Here is a 21,162-nt window from a genome sequence, read left to right as displayed (position 1 = left end):
TACTTGATTTAAATTGCTTAATTAATTGTGTTAGTCCTGTCAGCTCTTGAATGTGTGTTTTTCCCTCTGACTGTAGCTGCAGTAATGTGTGGTTGATCCGACTTATTTGTTCCGACAGACACCTCAGAGCCATGTACAGTTTTTATATTTGCATTCGTGGCGGGATGTCCTGGGCACTGTGGCAATAACCAGAAATACGTCACACACGTAGACACCTGACTAATCATGAATCGCAAATACCCCAAGTGTGGGTATTGGGACGGACCCCGTGTCATCATGTCACTTATCGATGAACTATTGATCGACTGTGATTTTTATAAGGACGTGTAGGACAATCTGCACCCCTGTGTGAGACTTGGACTGTGTGGCACAGCACTGCCCACCACAGGATCTGTTAGGACACTGCAGTTCTTTGTGGCAAGTGGACATGTGTGGTTTCTTGTTCATAATAAATTTACCTTGTGCTCTCCCCCATCACGCATCATGTGTTTCATTTGTGTGTACGTGTGTCTTCATGTGATTTTGGTACACACACACATCTGACACAAACCACACCGACCTCATGGGAATCATCTGCGTTTATTTTGTCATCATACTTGTCAATCTTCCTCTTCAAACCGCACCTGAATTTCCTGTCCTCTCTTCATCACTCAACCACTCATCTTCTCCGACTCACGCCGACCACATGTCCGTCTCTGTGACTCCGCGTCATGCACGTCCTCCCTTTTCTTTTCCATCTGTTTGCCCTTGTTGTTGCTCTCCTCCTCCACCCGCTCCAGAGTTTCCTCAGTAGAAGGTTGAAGGGCTCGATCAAGAGGGCTAAGAGTCAGCCCAAACTGGACCGAACCAGCAGTTTCCGCCACATGATCCTCCCCCGCTTCCGCAGTGCCGACCAAGACAGGTCAGTGACTGAGTGTGTGTGAGTGATTTCGAGCATTCACATGTGGATTAGTCTGCTGTGTCTGGCTGTGTTTGGCCCTGCAGTGTGTAGCTGCATTTATGTATGAAATCTGTTTCTCCCAGTCTGTTTGTGTAATGCATGCTACGGCATCTCAAGCAATTCACTTTCCCTCCTGCTTATACAATCTAAAGCATCTTTCTGATTGAAACTGGATGTTGCGATGGGCCATAATGCAGTTAGTGGTCATTTAAAACCAATTCAGGATCAGAGTCAGTTAGGAAAAAGTGCAGGTTTTATTAGATGAGGGGAAGGCTGCACAGGAATGTGTTATGATGTTTTTGAGTTAGGACCAGAAGTGTGTTTACTGGTACACGACAGTGTGATGTTTTCCTGGAGGATGGAGGGAAAATTCAAGAATTTCGCATTTTACAGTTGACTGTTTTATCGAGGATCCCTGTGTGACACTGGTGACATGTCCAGGTTGTCACCCTACGTATGCATGCTGGGGTCCAGCCTCCTATCAGGATAAATGAGCATTAGCAATGGATGGGTGGGTTAGATTAGAATCTATCTATATATTAGAGATGATCTGATACCATTTATTCCTTCCCAAATACTGATTGCGATACTTGGACTTGTGTATCTGCAGATCCCAAGCACCTGATACCGTTGCATTAAAACAGCTGTATTCTACTAAGCCTGTGCAGATGTGATACGATTATCATTGTTGTATGGCATCATGCACTCATGTTTAACATGAACAAATACATGAATGCCATAGAATCTTTCTTTTATTATCTAATTTGACTGACGATCATAAAAAACAATAAATAGATAAATGTAGGAATAGATATTAATTCCTACATCTATCTATCTATCTATCTATCTATCTCTATTTCAGTCTCTATCTTAATCTGTCATTCTCTCTATCTCCATCTATCATTGTAATGAATTGTCGTTTATTTTACACATTCATGTCCCACTGCAGTGTCACACTCAGCACCGTTGCTGTTTCTCTGCCGGGCCGATGAAAAAAAACATCCCCGCTCTCTCCATGGCAACCAGCAGACAGCCATATGGCAGCTGTATAGACCATAATGAGTCAGTGGGAGATTTGCTTAATTATACCTCCTCTGTATCCTGTACATAGTTGTTGCAGCGCAGGGATTCTTCAGGCCCAGCAGCACCAGAGGTGCATGGGGTTTTTTTAGGGAGAAATCCTTCAGTTGGTTGGACAGAAGTTTTTACAGGGAGGTTTTTATTTTGAGGAAGAAAACAGGAATAGATGGAAGAATATATTCTATCATTTTTGAGGTTCACAGTTTTACAGGTAATGTTATCTATCTTTACTGTGATTATTTTCTCAATTAATCAAGTATCTGTTTGATCGATAACATTTGATAAAATGCTAAAAAGACGACACGCTTTACAATCAGATAAAGTCTAATGTGATGCTTTGCTTGTTTTGTTCATTCAGTTTATTATCCCATCACAATTAAGAAGCTGGAACAAAAGAATGTTTGAATTTTTGCTTGGAAAAAATAAAATGCTGATTAATTTTCTGTCGAATAATGTTTAATAATAGGGTTGCACAATTTGCAAGAAAAAAATCATATTGCAATTATTTTGGCAGCAATTGCGATATGGGACTTCAGTTGTTTTTGCTTTTCATTTTCACTGAAGAGGATTGAAAAATGATGATGTGATTTTTGTTGGGTCTTGTACCAAACAAACTTGTTCCTTTATGTCCGGAGAATATGATTTGTAGGGTGGGGCGTCCCTGTAGCACCACAACACTTACACTATTAATACTGTTGTGACACATTTTACCTTCATTAAAAAAAATTGCAGCTCCTGCAAATTGCAGTTCCTGTGATTTGGATATTGCACTTGGCCATATTGCGATTTTAATTATATTTTGATTAATTGTGCAGCCCCAACTAATTGTTTCAGCTATAATTTTATCCATCCAGTTTATCTGTAAGCTCCCGCCGGACAGCTACAGCCAAGACCAACTCAAACTTCAAATGTGAACAAGGTCATCTTGATAGTTTAAACACAGGGCAAACGTGCACTCAGGAGAGAACCTTTTCTGAGCCAGGTGTCTGCCAAGGTGCATTTCCACATGATTTATTCATTTGGAAAGGTTGTGAATGTCTATTATCCCTGGTTGGTCTGAGGAGACACAGAACGGACAAAAAAGTCAAGAGTCTTGTGAAGTCGAGGTTGTTTGCCAAGGCCCTCACGGCTGATACCCATTTTCACTGCTCCTGGTTTTCTCTGGATGTTTTCTGTCAGGGATGTCGGTGAACATCTGCAGCTTTGTTCATTATTATTCCCTTTTTTTATCTTTATTTATCCAGGGAGGGTTTGCTGAGAACACATGCCCTTTTTTGGCATGGATTGAAATTCATGCAGCCATAAGCATGTCTCCGAGCTCCCAAACAGGCTCTAAAACCTGCTCTGATATATATTTTTACACATTGGTTGTCAATAGTTTCTTTTCACTGATTTGTCATTGTAGTTTCTTCCTGTACAATACTGTAGGCCACTCTTTCACTCAGCTCATAACTCTTATACTATATATTTGCCTGTGATGACCTAAATAGATTGAGAGCATTTTCTGGGTATATTCATTATTGGTTAATCTTTCAATTACTCTCTCAATTAATCAATTAATTGTTAAGCAAACTAGTGATATGAAAAAAATTGTCTTGTCCTTTTTGTCAGCAGACAGGTTCGGTGTCCTGGCAATTTAAGAGGTTTTCTGCCCCACAAATTAGGGCACATTATATCCTTGTTATCAATTAACCTGGTGATTACTTTTTAATTAAATGATTAATTGTTTAGCCTATAAAAATGTTGCTACATAATGAAAAAGCCCATCACAATTTCCCGCAGGCAGAGGTGATGTCTTGTCCGACAAACGGTCCAAGACCCAAAGATATTCAGTTTGCAATTAAATGCAGCAGAAAAGCATCAAATCTTCATGTTTGAGAAGCTGGTTCTGTTAATATTGAGCTTTTTTACCCGATGAGTGATAGAAATGAATAACCAGCTGTTAAATTTGTTAGTAATTATTTTCCATACATTTTTTTGACATATCCAAATAGCCTCTCATCAACTTCAGTCAGAACTTTTTGAATAAGAATCGTTCTGATCCTTCTGTTATCCATCTTGAGCTGCTCAGATTTGACTCTTACATACAGTGTAGGGTTACAACTATGATTGTCATTATCAATCAATGTTGTTGCTCTCAATTGATCGAGAAAACAACCGTCAACTGTTCACTGTGTAGTCTTTGAAAGGTCAGAAAATAGTCAAAACTGTTCATCACAGTTTCCCAGAGAGCCAGCGAGGCATCTGTCCTGTGTCTTGTTTTGTTCGACCAGCTGTCGAAAGTGAAAATACAGTGATAGAAAAACATTAAATCCTCACATTTGGAACCTGCTCCTGAAGAATCAGCCATCCAAATTGTTGGCGATTACTTTTGTCAGAAATGTAGCTTTCAGCTAGCCTCTCAATCCTTTTAATATTAGTTAAACACGACTAACTCTGCTACAAACATTTCTTTTCATTGTTTACTCATCTGTTGACCATTTTATGATTTAGTCATTTATCATCAGTGACAAAGAATAAGGATAAAATGTCCAGAAAGGTTCAGAAAGCGCAACATAGCCTCTTCTGATGTCTCACTTTGATCAACAAACTGTCCAGAAATCACAGGTTTTCCATTTGAAATGATTTAAAACAGAGAAGCAGCTGTTCACTGCAACGAAGCACAAAACAATAGTTCTCAGTTTCACCACATTTGTTTGAGAGTTTTGAATCTGCTCAATCAACCCTTGTGTCTAGTCTGTCATTACTGCTGCTGAGTGTTTTCTCAGATGTGCGGCTCATCAGTCGTGACGTGTTTGGTATAATTTGCAAGGTGTGTGTGTGTGTGTGTGTGTGTGTGTGTGTGTGTGTGTGTGTGTGTGTGTGTGTGTGTGTGTGTGTGTGTGTGTGTGTCGTCTTCCCACTGAGACTTTCTCTTCCCCATCACTTCATCCACTCCGACCTATTCACGTCTTTCCTTCCTTCCCTCCTGTCTCTCATCCTCGCTCTCACTTTCTTCCTGTCCAAAGGATCCACTGTTTACATAATCAACGTGATTTCCTCTGAGAAGTCTTCTCCCTCGATTGTGTGTGTGTGTGTGTGTGTGTGTGTGTCGTCTTCCCACTGAGACTTTCTCTTCCCCATCACTTCATCCACTCCGACCTATTCACGTCTTTCCTTCCTTCCCTCCTGTCTCTCATCCTCGCTCTCACTTTCTTCCTGTCCAAAGGATCCACTGTTTACATAATCAACGTGATTTCCTCTGAGAAGTCTTCTCCCTCGATCGCCCACCCCTCACCTCTGTCTCTATCAGTCTTTCCTTCTCTCACATCCTCTCATGACCTCCCCCACTCTCTCTCTCTCCTCTCCTCTTCTCTGTATTCTCTTCAATCTGACTCATTCCTTTGGGTCTATTTTTATCTCTCTCTCTCGCTCTCTCTCTCTCTCTCTCTCTCTCTCTCTGTTTCTCTCCCCCCTGGTCCCCTACATGTAATCAGTGCTCTGTTGATGAACGTTATGATTGAACATAGACAAAAGCAGTGCAAGCGCAGGGGAGAGGCAGAGAGTCGGATGCAGCACGGAGGATAAACAGTATTTTTTTCTACAGTATCCTTCTCTTTTTTTTTTTCCTCCTTTTCATCCCCCTTTTCTTCTCTGAGGGGCTTCATCACACCTGACCGTCCCTTGTCGCTCTCTGGTTAGACTAACTGTGTCATCATACATCTGTCTCAGTGACTCTCTGCTGAGCTGGTCTGTAATTTTACCTACTTCGTGCATGCGTGTGTGTGTGTGTGTGTGTGTGTGTGTGTGTGTGTGTGTGTGTGTGTGTGGGAGGAAGTGTGTAGGTGAGCATGATGGCCAGGCTTTAGTGGAAACCCTGTTCACTTGTTAGTGTGAGTCTTGTGCATACTGTATCTGTGTCAGGATTAATGATATTATAAAGATTATTTGAAAATATCGTGTGTGGAGTTTAAAAATGTTTTGCCTGGAGGGAAAAGACTGGATATATGTGTAAAGACAGCTGTGCAAATACTAATTCCAAAAGTTAAGATATCTGGTTAATATTTAGTGCAGTCCTCTTAAATCTTTGGTTTCCAAACCTGCAAAAAAAGACAAAACTGTAATGCATTATGAAAAAAACAAAATATCCTTTTGATGTTGTGTAATTGATGATATGATACAAGCAATCATTTACATTTCAAACAAGGTCGTAATGAGTGTTTCAGAATAAGTGCACGGGATCAGAGTCACTTTGCTGTCCACTCAATCTACTGGATTTTCTTTCAAATTCAACCAATGAACCTTGTGGCAACAGAGGCTTGATGTGTCTGTTCACATCACAGCTGTCTGTTAGATCACTTAGAGAGGACACTTTAAGGGATTTGCTCTATTTTTCAGTGGCTGACGTGTTTTTCATCTTTCTTTCTCTTTGCCTTTTAGTGATACAAGGTTAATAGCTTTGACTAATTATTAATTACTTGCTGTCACTGGCAAAAGCAGCTAAAATGTTGAAAAGTCAGATATATGATAAAGACAGTGAAGGCAACATCTTAGCAGGAACAATTGAAATGTAAAATATATCTTACGATTGTGTCTTAAAAGAAATGTAATTGCATTTTTAGGATAGAAATATGAGGTTTTTCCTGATGGCAGTTTGCTTTAATGTCTTTTTCCAGGTGCTAGATATTTATAAGTGATGTGTTAATGTTGTAGGTAAATACATTGTATATCGCTGATTGTCAGTACACAAATATAAAGATGAAAAGAAACGTTGGTTTTGATGAAATCAACCAAAAACCTCCGCGGCTGAAAAATGAAGCCAACACCAACGTGCCAAAAACTGTAGTTCCTCTAATAACCACTTGAGGCTGACTCCAAAAGCGAGTCACCTTTTAGAGCAGAGATATATGTTTACAGCCTGTGCAGGAGTGAATTTTTATATAACTCACCCATTCCATTGTTTTTTATTACGCAGCGAAATCTGAGCTTCAAAACCGCTGTACAGAAACCTGTGACGTCACAGAGGCTACGTCCATCTTTACTTACGGTTTATGGGTGAAATCTGCTTCTATAAAACCGACTGAATTTGAAAATTAACATGGAATTGCCATATTTGGACAAAAACCATTTCTTTTATATTTTTGTGCGCAGAACCGAAGCGTAAGCCCATCTTCAGTAAAAGAGCTGTTCTCTCTCTCCTCTCCACATCTAACCACAACTATCACTCCTCCCAGGACCCGTTTGATGCAGAGCTTCAAAGAGTCCCACTCCCATGAGTCCTTGCTGTCTCCCAGCAGCGCCGCTGAGGCGCTGGACCTCACTCTGGACGAGGACGCCATCATCAAACCTGTCCACTCGAGCATCCTGGGACAAGAGTACTGCTTTGAGGTGAGAACTGAGCTGCACAGTGTGGACAAGCAACACCACACTCACACTCACAGTGAAGTGTACAGAGCAGTCAATAGCAACAAAACTCTTGTTTCATCCTCACAAGTGACACTGATGTGAAATGAAAATATAATTTTTTTCATATTTTAAAAAATGGAAGACACAAGGACAGTGAAAATGAGCCCTAGTCCCTATATAATTTGCTGCAGGAGTCTGTTAGATTGTCCATCACCTTTCCATTAGTGGAACATGACAGAGGTTGAGAGTGAATGCAAGACATTGTTTTGGCGCCTTAGTTGCAGTCTCCATAGTAACTAATGGCTGTGGTTGTTGAATTTACCATTGGCTATAACCTCAGGTGACTACGGCATCGGGAACCAAGTGCTTTGCGTGTCGCTCAGCTGCAGAGAGAGACAAATGGATCGAGAACCTGCAGAGAGCTGTCAAGCCCAACAAGGTGAGGGGAGAGAAAGGGATGCGGTAGAGGAGGAAAAAAAAAAAAAAAGGATGATCCCTCTGTCTGTGTGTCTCTCTCTCTCCTCCCCGTCTCCCGTTGTTGTCTGTTTTCAATAAGAGCGCACCGCTTCATTTCTCTGTGTGAACTCCATCCTCGTGTCTGTGTGTGTCTGTGCTGAACAATTTAGCCGCTTCTCCAAGCAAATATTGAAGCTACACGAGGTAACGTTGCAGGGTGGAGGATTCAAATTGCTGTTTTCGAAAAAAAAAAAAAAAACATTGATATCCACAAATCAGGTAATGTGATGTCAGTAAATTGCACACAGCAGGCTGATGTTTACCAGCCCAGCATGTCTGTGATACATGATACTACAGGGTACTGAGGGGACAAAAGGTAGAAGATCTAACGTTGTGAATCCTGCTTCCTCTCTTCCTCACTGCTCTTTAAGAGACATCAGGCCTCATGCAAGACGCACACATACGGACAGGTTCGCTCTTAGGCGGCATGTTCGGGTGATAGAAGACAATTTGTGGCATTCATCAGTTTCTTGAAATTAGAATTTTTCTTTTAGGTGTGAACTAAATCCACAAGTCATGTACAGATGTGTAAGTTTGAATATAATACTGAGAGGAAAATTCTCGCAGTGTGACAGCTGCCTCAGGTCCCTGTCCAGGATCACTGATCGTTGCACCATAAACCTGCTGAGGCCTACGATATTCACTCGTGACTGTCATTTCCCCCGTTTTTAGCATGTAACTTTATGTCCCTTCCCTCTTCATTGGCAGTTTTACTATTTTCTAATCATTTCGGGTCCTCTGATATGACTCCTGACACTGCTTAACTTTTGTCATTTTCATTTCTTTCGTCTGCTGGTTTCCAAGAGCAGTACTTGAAGCTCTGCGATGTGAAATTCTTCCTTTTTCCTGTTTGGGTTTGAACAGGTAGCCTAATATGGCTGTTTTAGGGGCATTGATTATACCAAATGATCAAATATCACGAAATGTGCACAATCTCATGAACAGGTGGCGTTCACTGAGCTTTGTGACAAGTTCGTCCAGTTGGGAGAGTTTGGTGAAAATGTTCTTGCATGAAGCCTAATGTCAGTGTGTCCGTATGATAATTAATTAGCGCAGATGAGAGCGCGCTTTACTGTGTCATCAGGAAGATAAGATTTAGTATTTTCACATGAAAATCTTTCCTCGTGCAGCTTTAATGTACTGTGATTTAAAAAAGAAAACAAATCTCAGTCCTTCATATCAGCTCAGAGCTCAAACCAACATCCTAATTCTCACCCGGATTTCATAATTCTGTGAAATTGTCCCATATGTCCCCGCTGTGTTATTAAAAAAGTGAGCGGGTGTGCAAGATATGCAGCTTTGATGGCAACCAGAGACTTACAAGTTATTAAGCAAGACTGAGTTGAAACATCACCCGAGCTGAATGCCTTGTCCAGATGCTCGGGCTGCGGGGGTCCTGGCTGAGTCATGGTGCTCCAAGGACTCCATGTGGGGGCTGTCTCCAAAATCCCCCCCCCCCCCCCCCCCCCCCCCCCACCCCCCCCCCCCCCCCCCCCCCCCCCCCTTCTCCCCCGAAACAACATGCACCGAGCATCTCGGAGCAGATGCATTGACAGCGATAAGACTCACTGCAGAGACAAGGACTTTTAAATCCCTCTTTGAACTTTGATTGTTTGGTGTTTTTTTGATTATTTTTTTTTAAAGCATAGCAGCCACTCCACCCTGCTTTAGTGTTTTAGTAGTTTTTTGATAGTGAAATCGAGATAAGACCGAAACTAGGGAGGATGTAACGTATCAAGGCAGAGGACTCGAGCCCATACTGATGTTGCTGCACTGTATGTGCACTAGCAAACTGAGCCACCAGATGCCCAGCACATTCAAACTCAGAGGTTTGGAATTAATTATGTCTTGTGTTTGGCGCTGGTTATCAAAGAGCATACAAATGGAGAACTTAAGAGCTATGGATCTCGCTGATGCTCACGCATTGAGCTGTCTAAATTAGGACTCAAATAGTCTGAAGCAAACAGGGGGCTAACAACAATGGCATTTCAGCCCAGTTGAAATGACTCAGCCCCCCCGTTCGCTGAAACATCACTCTGCAATCAGCACGGTACTCTCTCCTCCCATGGGGGATGTCAAATATAGCTTGAGCTTTGTGATCATGATTAGGAAGTGTAGCTGTCTACAGAAACATTACCACCATTGTTTGTCCCCTGTCTTTGTAGCACATGTGCATTGTGTCATTTGTCCGTTTGTGCATTACTTTTTTCAGCCAGTTAGACCGCTCTTCTCCTCCTACCCTTCATATTTTTTAAATCTTTCTTTTGTGTGTCTCTGTCGTGCCGTCTTCTGTCGCTGTATTAAAGTCCAGAGTTGATGGCAATTTATCAAGTACAGCCACAGTAGATCAACCACCATGTCACCTGCCATTTCTTTCCTGTCATTTACTCTGTTCTCCAGCAGGCTGACCTGCTGTCGCCCTTCATTCGCACACACTGTCTCTGCTTCTATATCTTGTTTCTTTGCTGTTAAACATATTTTCCCCTGCATCATATCCCCTTTTCTCTGTAAAGCTTTTTTTTTTTTTTAAATAATGACTTCTTTTATTAGATGCACTTGACCTTATTTGACCTTACTTCATCTCCACGCAGGACAACAGCCGGAGGGTGGACAATGTGCTCAAACTGTGGATCATCGAGGCCCGCGAGCTTCCAGCCAAGAAACGCTACTACTGCGAACTTTGCCTGGACGACATGCTGTACGCACGTACCACCAGCAAGCCCCGCACTGACACCGTTTTCTGGGGCGAGCACTTTGAATTCAACAACCTGCCAGCCGTCCGCAACCTACGCCTTCATCTATACAAGGAGACGGACAAGAAGAGACGCAAGGTGACAAAGAGATCTGTAACATGGAGGTCTGAGAGCGGCTAGTTTGTTATAATAAAATCAAGACAGAAGCAGTGCAGAAATATTTGGTTTATTTTAGCTCCCTGCTCCATAAAGCTGCACTGTGACTCAATGGGAATACAATTACTCACTCAAATATAGATACAAGAGAATTTTAAAGTGGCTATAATCCATATTTTTATAATAGCAATCTGACAGTGTGAAAGGGATTGAATCAGCACCTGAGTCTGCGATGTGCAGCTCTATGGAGTTTTATAACAAGTTTTCAGTTCATTGTTTATCTGTTCAGCCCCAAGGTTAGCGTCACTGTCACCAACAGCTGTGTGCGGCAGCAAAGCTATAAAAAGCCATTTCACACTACCTGCTCACAGACACAGCTAACAACTAGCTGGTGAATGTAGTGCAGCATTTAGCAGCTAAAGAGCCAGATATTTCCCTCAGGAGTTGTTGGTGGAGACCAAAAGCAGAGCTAAAAAAGAACTTACTTTAACCAACTTGGCTTCAAATGAATGATAATTTAGCTTTGTAAATGTTACATGTGTAAACAAGCACAACCTTCTTACGTTTCTGGTTCCCCAAAGTGGCTAATAATTAAATTACTGCAGGTTTGAATAAATAAGGGAATAAAAATACTGAAACACTCAAATATTCCTAGAGGTGAGTTTTGGTAGAAAATCTTTATGAACCCTGGAACAGCTCCTGCTCCTCCAACATTTTCACAACAGAAATGTGCAGTTTTGTTCAGTAGAGCATCATTTCAACAACAGCAAAGAGATGCTGAATTATACTGTGAGTAGCAGTAGCAACAGTAACAACAAAACAGTTATGCAACGTCCATAGTTTGAAATGGATGGAAATTGTGAGTGTTGTCAATCAACAGTGCGTCTGTCCAAAATGAAGTGCCGGCTCAAAAGGAAAAAAAAAAAGCCAGAAACAATGGTAATAATTAAGGTCGTAATCATGAGTCATGCCATGGATGAAGAACCCTATAAACCCCCTGCTCATTCACAGCGTTTGGGCCATTTTCTGTTGTTTGACAAGAAAAATATATTTTTTTGAGTTTGTCAAAAATAAAACATTTTAGAAACAAAAAAATTAAGTCATAAATGTGATCATTTTTATTACTCTCAATTTATTACAAGAGTAGCACCACCAACAACTAATTTCTAGCTTCAAACAACACTCCCGGGACCCAGTGTTAGTCTTGCTACTCATTATTAATTCAGGGCCGCAGACTTGAATGAACTTCTCTTTTTCTTTTTTTTTTACATTTCACATTTTTGTAAAATACATTTCTTTGACACATGGTTATCCCGACTAATATGTGCTCCCCCTCCCCCCTAAGGAAAAGAGCACATACTTAGGGCTTGTAAGCATCCCCATCTCAAGCATCACTGGACGTCAGTTTGTGGAGCAGTGGTACCCGGTCATCCAGCCCAGCGTCCTCACCAAGGGAGCTGGTGTGGGAGGGGGGAAGATCATCAACGCATCCCTACGCCTCAAATCCCGCTTCCAGACCATGAACATCCTGCCCATGGAGCTGTACAAGGAGTTCGCAGAGTACGTCACCAATAACTACCGCACCATGTGTGCTGTGCTGGAGCCCGTGCTGAGTGTGAAGAGCAAAGAGGAAGTGGCCTGTGCGCTGGTGCATATACTGCAGAGCACGGGAAAAGCTAAGGTACGGGACACTGATTCCTCTGTTTGACCTTTTGGTATCTGTCAGACTGATCTAAAACAGCTTTCTTTTTCTATTCTTGTCATCAAAACCTTTAGAGCAATAATTGAGTTTTTTCTGTTTCTCCAGGATTTCCTCTCAGACATGGCGATGTGTGAGGTAGACAGATTCATCGACCGAGAACACCTTATCTTCAGAGAGAACACTCTGGCCACCAAAGCCATAGAAGAGTACCTCAAACTGATTGGACATAAGTACCTCAAGGATGCTATAGGTGAGCCAGAACAGCGGGGTTCGTGACCTTCGAGTTTAGTACTGTATAAACTAAAGCAGCTGTGAATTGTTCACATCAATTTCAAGTTAATTTCAGATTCAGGAGATGAACTTTTGGAATGACACAACTTTTAATTAAAGGGAAAAAAAAATCTTCTCTAAGATACTGTTTCCCACTTTCTCTTTTGAAGAGATAGTTTGGTTTGTTTGGGAATTTTATTATTTTCCGACTTACCCAGAGTCAGGCGGGTTTTTCTTATATTTCCTTGTGGAATTTGAAGAAATATTGAATTATGTGATTATCCTAGCTCAGCTCAAGTGCCTGATGTCGATGGAAATAAGAGGCAGCTCTCAAACATAGAGGGAAGGGAAGGGCTTAATATTTTTAGCACACTGTGCAAACTCCTCGTACATAAAACTGGTTATCCCAGTTTTATGCATGAATGTTTGTACAACACATAAACACCTGACAATTACATTAGGAGTTGGGGCTACTATTCCCAGCATAATCCACCATCTGCAGATAGTACAAGGGAAATAATTGACTAAATACCTAAACTATCACTTGACTTTTTTTAAGGTAGCAGGTAGCTATTAGCCTCCTGGTTTTGCAGCCATTATTTAAAATGGATTATAATGGATTTCTTTTATATTGTTGGTCGTTATTGTTGCTTTCTGTATTAACAACTCTGAACATGCTGTTTTGCTGTTAATAATAAAATGTCATTTGTAGGGGAGTTCATAAGGGCCTTGTATGAGTCAGAGGAAAATTGTGAAGTGGACCCCATGAGAACACCACCCTCTGTGCTCCCAGACCACCAAGCCAATCTCCGAATGTGCTGTGAACTGGCGCTCTGCAAGATTGTCAACTCCCATTGGTCAGTTGGAAAAAATTATAATAATCCTTTGTATTGAGTGTGTTTTTTCCTCGCTGCTATATTAAAGATACATGAGGCTTGAGATTCTTTCACTGGGAAGTAGAGAAACTCGCCACAGTTTGTGCCTGATCCTGACGTGTCCCTTCACAGTGTTTTCCCTCGAGAGCTAAAGGAAGTTTTTGCCTCCTGGAGAGTGCGCTGCGCTGAGAGGGGTCGGGAAGACATCGCAGACCGCCTCATCAGCGGTTCCCTCTTTCTACGCTTCCTGTGTCCTGCCATCATGTCCCCATCTCTCTTCAACCTCACCCAGGAGTATCCCGACGAGCAGACATCACGCACACTCACGCTCATCGCTAAAGTAGTGCAAAACCTGGCTAACTTCTCCAAGTCAGTTTTATTTCATTTTATTTACAGCTCTAACTCTTTGCAGCCAGTCGCTAACCAGTACATTACTGTATGCTAGACAGAATCGATGCTAAACACAGAAGCATCAATCTCTTCTTACATTTCCCTTTTTTCTAAACTGAAATTTTAATTCTGTGTTCCTTTGTTAAGTGACAAAGAAAGCTGGTCATCATTTACATAAAATTTGCAAATATTTTTATATTTAAGTCTCTCTTTCCCTGCAGTCAAAATGCTCATAATAAGATCTGAAGCCATTTTGAAATAAAGTAGTTTACCTGCATTCAAAACTATATTTAGATCATAATAATAACTAAAATCTTTATATAGACACAAGCTTGACTGAGACAATGGACACAATAGTAAATGACAGTGTCATCTGCATATAGGCAAAATACCCAACACCTGGAACATTTGTACTCGGGTATGTTGATGAAAATGGTGAATATTAGTGCCCCAAAAACTGAACTCTGGGTTACACCATAGGAGACATTCATTACTGTTTAGCTGCCAGTTTTTCTCTCTGACTCTGAACCTATGAAAAGTAGCGTGAATAAAAGCGACCATATGTCGCTGTACACACATTTTTAATGGAAGAGTGACTCGAGTTGTTGCTTCTTTTCCTCATTGTTCAAGAAACTTTAAAAGTTTAGTCATTAAACTGAGTAATGCTAAAACAACACTGTGTCATCGTACAACAGATCTTTTTTTTACCACTGTGTGATTTTAAACAAACACATTTGCATATGTTCATGGATTCACACCTAAAATGTATTGTAATGTTTTAGCCTTGAAAACGATGGCAGTTAGAATGGAGGACATTTTTGTGGTAGAAACAGAAGCTCTTGTTAACAACTATCATGGAAAACGATTTCAGTTGACATTTAATGTGTTACTCTATTGTTTTTTTTTGTTTTTTTTTTCTCTGTCACTTTCTTTTCTCTTTCATACCACCCACCTGCTTATCTCCACTTCCCACCTGCAGGTTTGGCAGTAAAGAGGAGTACATGTGTTTCATGAATGAGTTTTTAGAGATGGAGTGGGGCTCCATGCAGCAGTTCCTGTACGAGATCTCCAACCTGGACAGTGTGAGCAATGCAGGCGGCTTTGAGGGATACATCGACCTGGGCAGGGAGCTGTCTATACTGCACAGTCTCCTATGGGAGGTTATGGCTCAGCTCAGCAAGGTAAACACAATTATACTCCATTATAAACTGCATCCATATCATATAAGATATATTTAACATTGTAAGATTTTTTTTTTTCATTTCAGTGATATGGCAATTAATGACTATCTTAGGAACATTATTTAAAAAACCAATAACATTTATTATTTTTTGTGCCTTTTCATTTAGTATCTTAATTTGATATCTCTTGGTTCATTAATCATCATTCCTTGATTTTCTTGCTTGTTATTTGTTGCTAATAATGCTGTATTTGTAATCAATTTACTGTACGCCACGATAACCATAACCCAAAAAATAATATAAGGACACATTTTCTAAACATATACTATTGCATTCACATTTTTATTTTATTTTTTTATTATTTTACGCAGGATATCTCTTGGGTTTTTCAGTTATTCATTTTCGTCATGTGCTAATGTTTCTATATTTTTAACCACATTGCGATACAGGGATTGGACATCCACATTGTTCCCTCTCATGTATAGGGGAAAAAATAATAGCTTCACATGACAAAAACAATGCAGGGTTTAAATGAATTTGCCAGTGTTCAGTCAACACCTTTCTGACAACAAAAATCCTACTTCTTTCTAAGCTGTTGCAGTGAATAACAATATATTATAACAGGAGTTCGTCTTATTGTGTCCACCCCCTGTACATCACTCCAGTTTTTATTACCCTGCTGCCAAACTACATCAAATTCAGACTCGATATATCACTTGAACACTGAATTTCAACAATTCAGTCTCAAAAATGTCTTGCTGTTCTCTCATCTGAAACGTTTTGCCAAATGAGGCTGTGAGTCATTAATCAAACTTGAGCTGTCATTAACTTTTACAAGCACCAGGTGAGCGGAGGTGGATACATGGCATTTTAATGAAACCCCTTGCATTGGATATGAAAGAAAAAAAAAGATTATTTTATAAATCCGCAGCAAATCTCATTTTCTTTTTCCTGTTAACCACAGGATGCCATCATAAAACTGGGTCCTTTGCCTCGCCTCCTGAATGACATCAGCATGGCCTTGCGTAACCCGCACCTCCAGAGGCAGCCCAGCCACCAGACAGACAGGGTCCCGGAGAGACAGACAGACAGGCTGCTGTCACGGCCGAGCTTCAACAGGGGCATCTCATCCGAGTTTCAGAATCTCATGATGAGGGATCTTAATAGGTAGGCGACCTCTGTGATTATAACAGCTTCACAAAACATCTGGGATTTTACTGTCATTTTTATCACCAGCTGTCTTTGATGTCAAATGCTTAAACTTTGATTGTTCATTTCTCTGTTCTTGGTGGAAAGGAACATGTTCAGGTTCTACTTCACTGCAATTCAGAGAAAAACATTATAGACCTACTTTTAATCAGACAGAAGAAGTTACTAGTTACTAGAGATTTGAACAAATGATAGGGTTGTAAATCCCAACAGGTTGTTAAAGATTGAACCAGTGGCTCCTCACCTTGTGGCTTGTGACCCGCAACAAAAAAGAGTCCTGAGCTAATTGTGTATATAGTCGTTAAAAGTAGCGCTGCCTTGACCAGCTCCAACCATAAAACAGCTTGAATGCAGGACATGTACTTGTGTTTTTCCAGTATTTGTACTTTTACTTTAGTAAAGGATCCGGAGACGTCTTCCACCACTGCTTTGTGCAGTTTTGGACCCGCTGCCTTTTGAAATATTATTAACCTGTTCTTGTGAAGAATAATCTTTGGCGCCATAGTGTAGGAGCACGTAACCTCGTAGTATCAGTCTGCAGCTATTATCGGCCTTACTCACTGCTGTTCTCCAGCTCTATAGATATCACTCGCTTGCCTTCCCCTACCTCCACCGGAGGGGTCATGCCATCCCGCACCCAGATGAGTTTTCAGGACCGTGACCACCCTCATCGAGCATCCTCCAAAGACATGTTTTATGTATCGCGCCCTCCCCTGGCCCGGTCCAGCCCCGCCTACTGCACGAGCAGCTCGGACATCACCGAACCAGACCCTAAGGTGAGTTTTATCACACTGACTTGGGGAATCATCATCCCATCCACTAGGTTTATCTTTATCAAAGTGAGGTTAGTATGGCGTGCATGTTAGTCATACTTAATAGAATCTGCCATCGTTTGACCGAGGCTGTAGTTTATCATGACATCTGCTTTTTTTCCACTGATTCACCACGCAACTCATCCTAGCGGTATTTCCTGGGAAATACTTTGAGGCATTCCGATATCCAGGCCTCGCGGTAAAAACACCCGCACCACCCTCACCCATATCATCCGTGGCCACCTAACATAACAAAATAACATGGGGCACATTAGCCTCTCATATCCCTTATTATCTAGGTGCTCAGTGTCAATAAAAGCGTATCTATGATGGACCTCCAGGATTCCCGAATGAACAGCGTGTCTAACCTGCAGTCGGTGGACATGCTCAACTCCTCCCAGGCCTCCATCGCCGGCATGGGCAGCTTCGGAGGGCTGAGCAGCGGAGGCGGTGGCGGCCTGGGGTCGGGCCTGAGCAGCCAGCTGCGGGCCGGTGGGAGGTTGTCAGCTGGCTCTGGCGGCTCCAGCATGTCCGGCGGCCTTCGGCTGAGCCAGCTGAGCCAGATGGGCACCACCACCGACTCGCTATCCCAGCAGCAGCAACAGCAGGCCGCCGCCATGCGCTACCCGCTTTCCTTCCAGAATCCCCTCTTTCATCTGGCGACTGCTGATGGGCCTCAACAGCAACAGCTCCATCACCAGCACAGCCGGGCTCAACCCCCAGCACCCCTGCTCCTCGCCCCAGAGCCTGAGCCTTCTCACCAGACCTACATCCCACAGTTCGCCCACGGGGGGTTCTCTCGCAGTGAGGACCTGTCCACCCTCAGGACCAGGGACAGTCACCTGGGCCAACCCAGCATCATCCACTCACACAGCTACAGTGACGACTACAGCAGGGCTGACTATGGACGCAGGCAGATGTCCATGCACGTGCAGGTAAATGTATGTTCACTGTGTTCTGGTGTCTGTATGTAGAGTTTTATTCTGATGACATAAGCAAAACTAAAGATATTTAATTTACAGAAATATCTACCAGTTTCATAAACTGGAGCCCAAAAAAAACGGGTCAAACAATTAATCGATTCGATCAAAATTGATGCCAATGGACTAATCAATGAATTATTTCAGCTCCTCATTTTGAATTATTTTTGAATGATCGATTTTGTCGTCTGATAATCCTTCACTGTCATGGGTCTATTACTCAAACTGGACTTCCTGGATCATATTTCATTGTTTCACTGGTACCTGAGGCGACACGCCCAACCTCCGTAGCCCCTTGACCACTGAGTTCAAAGCTGCGTCATCTGCCCCAAAAGACAAGTGAAAACACTAACGTATTATTTCCTTATTTTCTCTGTAAGGATAACCTTCAACAGCAGCAACAAATGATGGGCATGACCTCCCAGACAGGAACATCCCACTCCTCCCTGGCCACCACGCCCCCCTCCACTGTCCAACCTGTGCGCCAGAGTTCTGTTGCCCCGCCTCCCACCCAGCGCGTCAAATCCCAGACCTCCCATCAGCTGTCCGTCAGTGCAGCTGCTGCTCCCGCTGCTCCGTCTAAAACACGACCGCAGAGCGGGAATCTCCTCCAGTCACCAGAGTCTGGCTACGGCGGCAGGCAGCACGGGCCCCGGCAGCTGTCCGTCAAAGACAACACTGCCCCGGGCCTGCCCCACCAGCAGAGCTCTGTCAGGGAAAGCCAGAGTCCGCAGGGAACCGCCAGTCAGAGCACTCAGCAGTCACCACAGCAACAGTCTCAGCAACAACAACAACATCTTCTCAAACCCACCATGAGCAAACAGGTAACATCTGCACACTTTAGATTTATTTTCCTCCCTTTGTTCTTCTCTTTGGCGATCTACTTTTTTCTATCAGCATCTGTTCTCATGGATATTTCTCTACAGCGTCTCAACTAAGATTTCAGTTACTGTATATGGCTTTTCACTGTGTGTGTGTGTGTGTGTGTGTGTGTGTGTGTGTGTGTGTGTGTGTGTGTGTGTGTGTGTGCGCCTCACTGAGTAGAGCGTGGTTCTTATACTGTCAAGATTAAGGGCTCGAGTCCCACCAGGGACCAGCCATGCTCAAAATATATGAACTCATGCAGCTCTGAGGCACTTTGAATAAAAGCCTACTCAAAAATCACTTGTTATGAAACTGACTTTCATCCACTGAAGAACTCATGTTCTCATATTCAGTGTGCTGGCCTTTCTTCCTAGGGGTCCCAGTCTCCATCCACCCTCAATCCCCCAACCCCAGCCAATGAGCGAACAGTGGCCTGGGTCTCCAACATGCCTCATCTGTCAGCTGACATTGAAAGTTCGCGGATTGACCGTGAAGAATTTAAACTGAAGGAGTATTCAAAGAGCATGGATGAGTCACGCATGGACAGGGTAGGTATCATTTCAAAGTTTCAGAGCTGGCCTTTAAAGGAAAAACCTTTTTATTCATGTTTAGTAAAATGGAGGAACATTGAGTCATGTCTGTCATTGCTGAGCAGATGGCGCTCAGCTCTGGTCTTAACACAGAAGTCCAGAGGTCTCAAATAGTGTGGGAAACAACAACCATCAGCCAAATGTTCATAAATCTTTTTGCAGTGTTTGGTATATTCACTGTACCTCAGCCACCCCAACTTTGAGCATTTGAATGCTGTTTTCTTCTTTACAGTTTGCATGAATATTCATAAAAACTAAACTACATAAACTAATGCCACTAATCCCACTGAGGAATCAAGGCTTGTAAAGATCTAACCTGTCTCTCTATCTCTGCCTCAGGTACGGGAGTACGAGGAGGAGATCAACTCCCTGAAGGAGCGCCTGGTGATGTCCCATAAAAAGCTGGAGGAGTACGAGCGGAGGCTCCTCACACAGGAGCAGCAGACCAATAAGATCCTCCTACAGTACCAGAATCGACTTGAGGACAGTGAGCGGAGGCTACGGCAACAGCAACTGGAGAAAGACTCCCAAATTAAAGGAATAATTAGCAGGTAAATGGAGGCTGTTGTTGGGCTGGAGGGCAAAAGACAGCTAAGACGTGGTGTTTTATAGGGAGGCCATGGGCGGCCACATTGACTTTATTTTTGTTTATTATGCTGCCTTTGGTGAATAGATGAAATGAGTTTTCCTCCAAAGTATGTGGAAAACGTGACATATTCTCTCAGATTAAGATTGCTAGCATTCATTAAAATGTATTATACTTCTGAGGAGTCAGCAGAAGCAGAAGTCTTTGCTTGACACAGTACAACTTCAGTATATTGGATTCTATTTAACAAGATTTAAACATGAGGTTGAATCAGTTCTTTCCAAAAATACATATATTGCATATTGGAATAGGACTCTATTTACCAGAGGTTGTTATCTTGCAAAGAATATTGCAGTGTAGGAGGCTGGTTTCAGTTTCATTAAGTACTACAGCCCTGGGAACAAGGCAGAGAGCTATATATTGAAAGCCAAAGCTGCAGACATGTAATGAGTGACAAATTAAATGAGAGACTGTAATATGGAGGACGGAGATCTATATCTTCTTTGATAAGCATGCAGGGCATGTTCCCTTGACCGCTGGTTCTTTTCAACTGAGTTAAAGTGGACAAAGGAGTCTTTGATTGTCCTCTGAGCACTTGTTGTAGTAAATCTGCTATCATAACCTCACAACATGATCACTCGTTATTCAAGAGCATCATATTCGGGTGACTGCGGAGAACTCCAGTTGAGTCCTAATTTATCGAGTGCTTGTGTGAAATTGTAATGGTGCAGTTTTTGAGTGCAGTCTTTAGTTTTTATTGATCGACCACAATAATTAAGTAGTTGATGGGAAAAGAGTGAAATATTGATTGTATCTCACTTGTATTCAGGCACGAAAACCAAATGTTTGCTATGCTGTGAGGACTTCTGGAGGATTTTAAGTTTGAGTGCACATTAGCTTTGCTGCCCAAATGTAGTTTTATTTTTTTATTAT

General features: G+C 42.2%; 1 protein-coding gene across 1 annotated transcript in view; it reads left to right on the top strand.

Annotated features, from left to right (window-relative positions):
- Positions 1 to 21,162, top strand: part of LOC111222592 (ras/Rap GTPase-activating protein SynGAP-like) — a 96,901-nt gene that overhangs the window by 60,261 nt on the left and 15,478 nt on the right. Inside the window, exons 5-19 of the mRNA XM_022746385.1 lie at positions 780 to 901; positions 7,234 to 7,387; positions 7,746 to 7,844; positions 10,513 to 10,767; positions 12,122 to 12,451; positions 12,578 to 12,722; positions 13,455 to 13,599; positions 13,750 to 13,986; positions 14,987 to 15,188; positions 16,153 to 16,355; positions 16,972 to 17,173; positions 17,611 to 18,144; positions 18,570 to 19,013; positions 19,428 to 19,601; positions 19,983 to 20,194. Coding sequence (XP_022602106.1) covers positions 780 to 901; positions 7,234 to 7,387; positions 7,746 to 7,844; positions 10,513 to 10,767; positions 12,122 to 12,451; positions 12,578 to 12,722; positions 13,455 to 13,599; positions 13,750 to 13,986; positions 14,987 to 15,188; positions 16,153 to 16,355; positions 16,972 to 17,173; positions 17,611 to 18,144; positions 18,570 to 19,013; positions 19,428 to 19,601; positions 19,983 to 20,194 — 3,458 coding nt within the window. The remainder of the gene's footprint in view (positions 1 to 779; positions 902 to 7,233; positions 7,388 to 7,745; positions 7,845 to 10,512; positions 10,768 to 12,121; positions 12,452 to 12,577; positions 12,723 to 13,454; positions 13,600 to 13,749; positions 13,987 to 14,986; positions 15,189 to 16,152; positions 16,356 to 16,971; positions 17,174 to 17,610; positions 18,145 to 18,569; positions 19,014 to 19,427; positions 19,602 to 19,982; positions 20,195 to 21,162) is intronic.

This window comes from Seriola dumerili, unplaced genomic scaffold, assembly GCF_002260705.1.
Source record: "Seriola dumerili isolate Sdu_G_001 unplaced genomic scaffold, Sdu_1.0 BDQW01000104.1, whole genome shotgun sequence".
NCBI classification, from domain to species: Eukaryota; Metazoa; Chordata; class Actinopteri; order Carangiformes; family Carangidae; genus Seriola; species Seriola dumerili.
The sequence above is the reverse complement of the archived record's forward strand: the minus strand, read 5'-3'. Positions and strand labels throughout refer to the sequence as shown.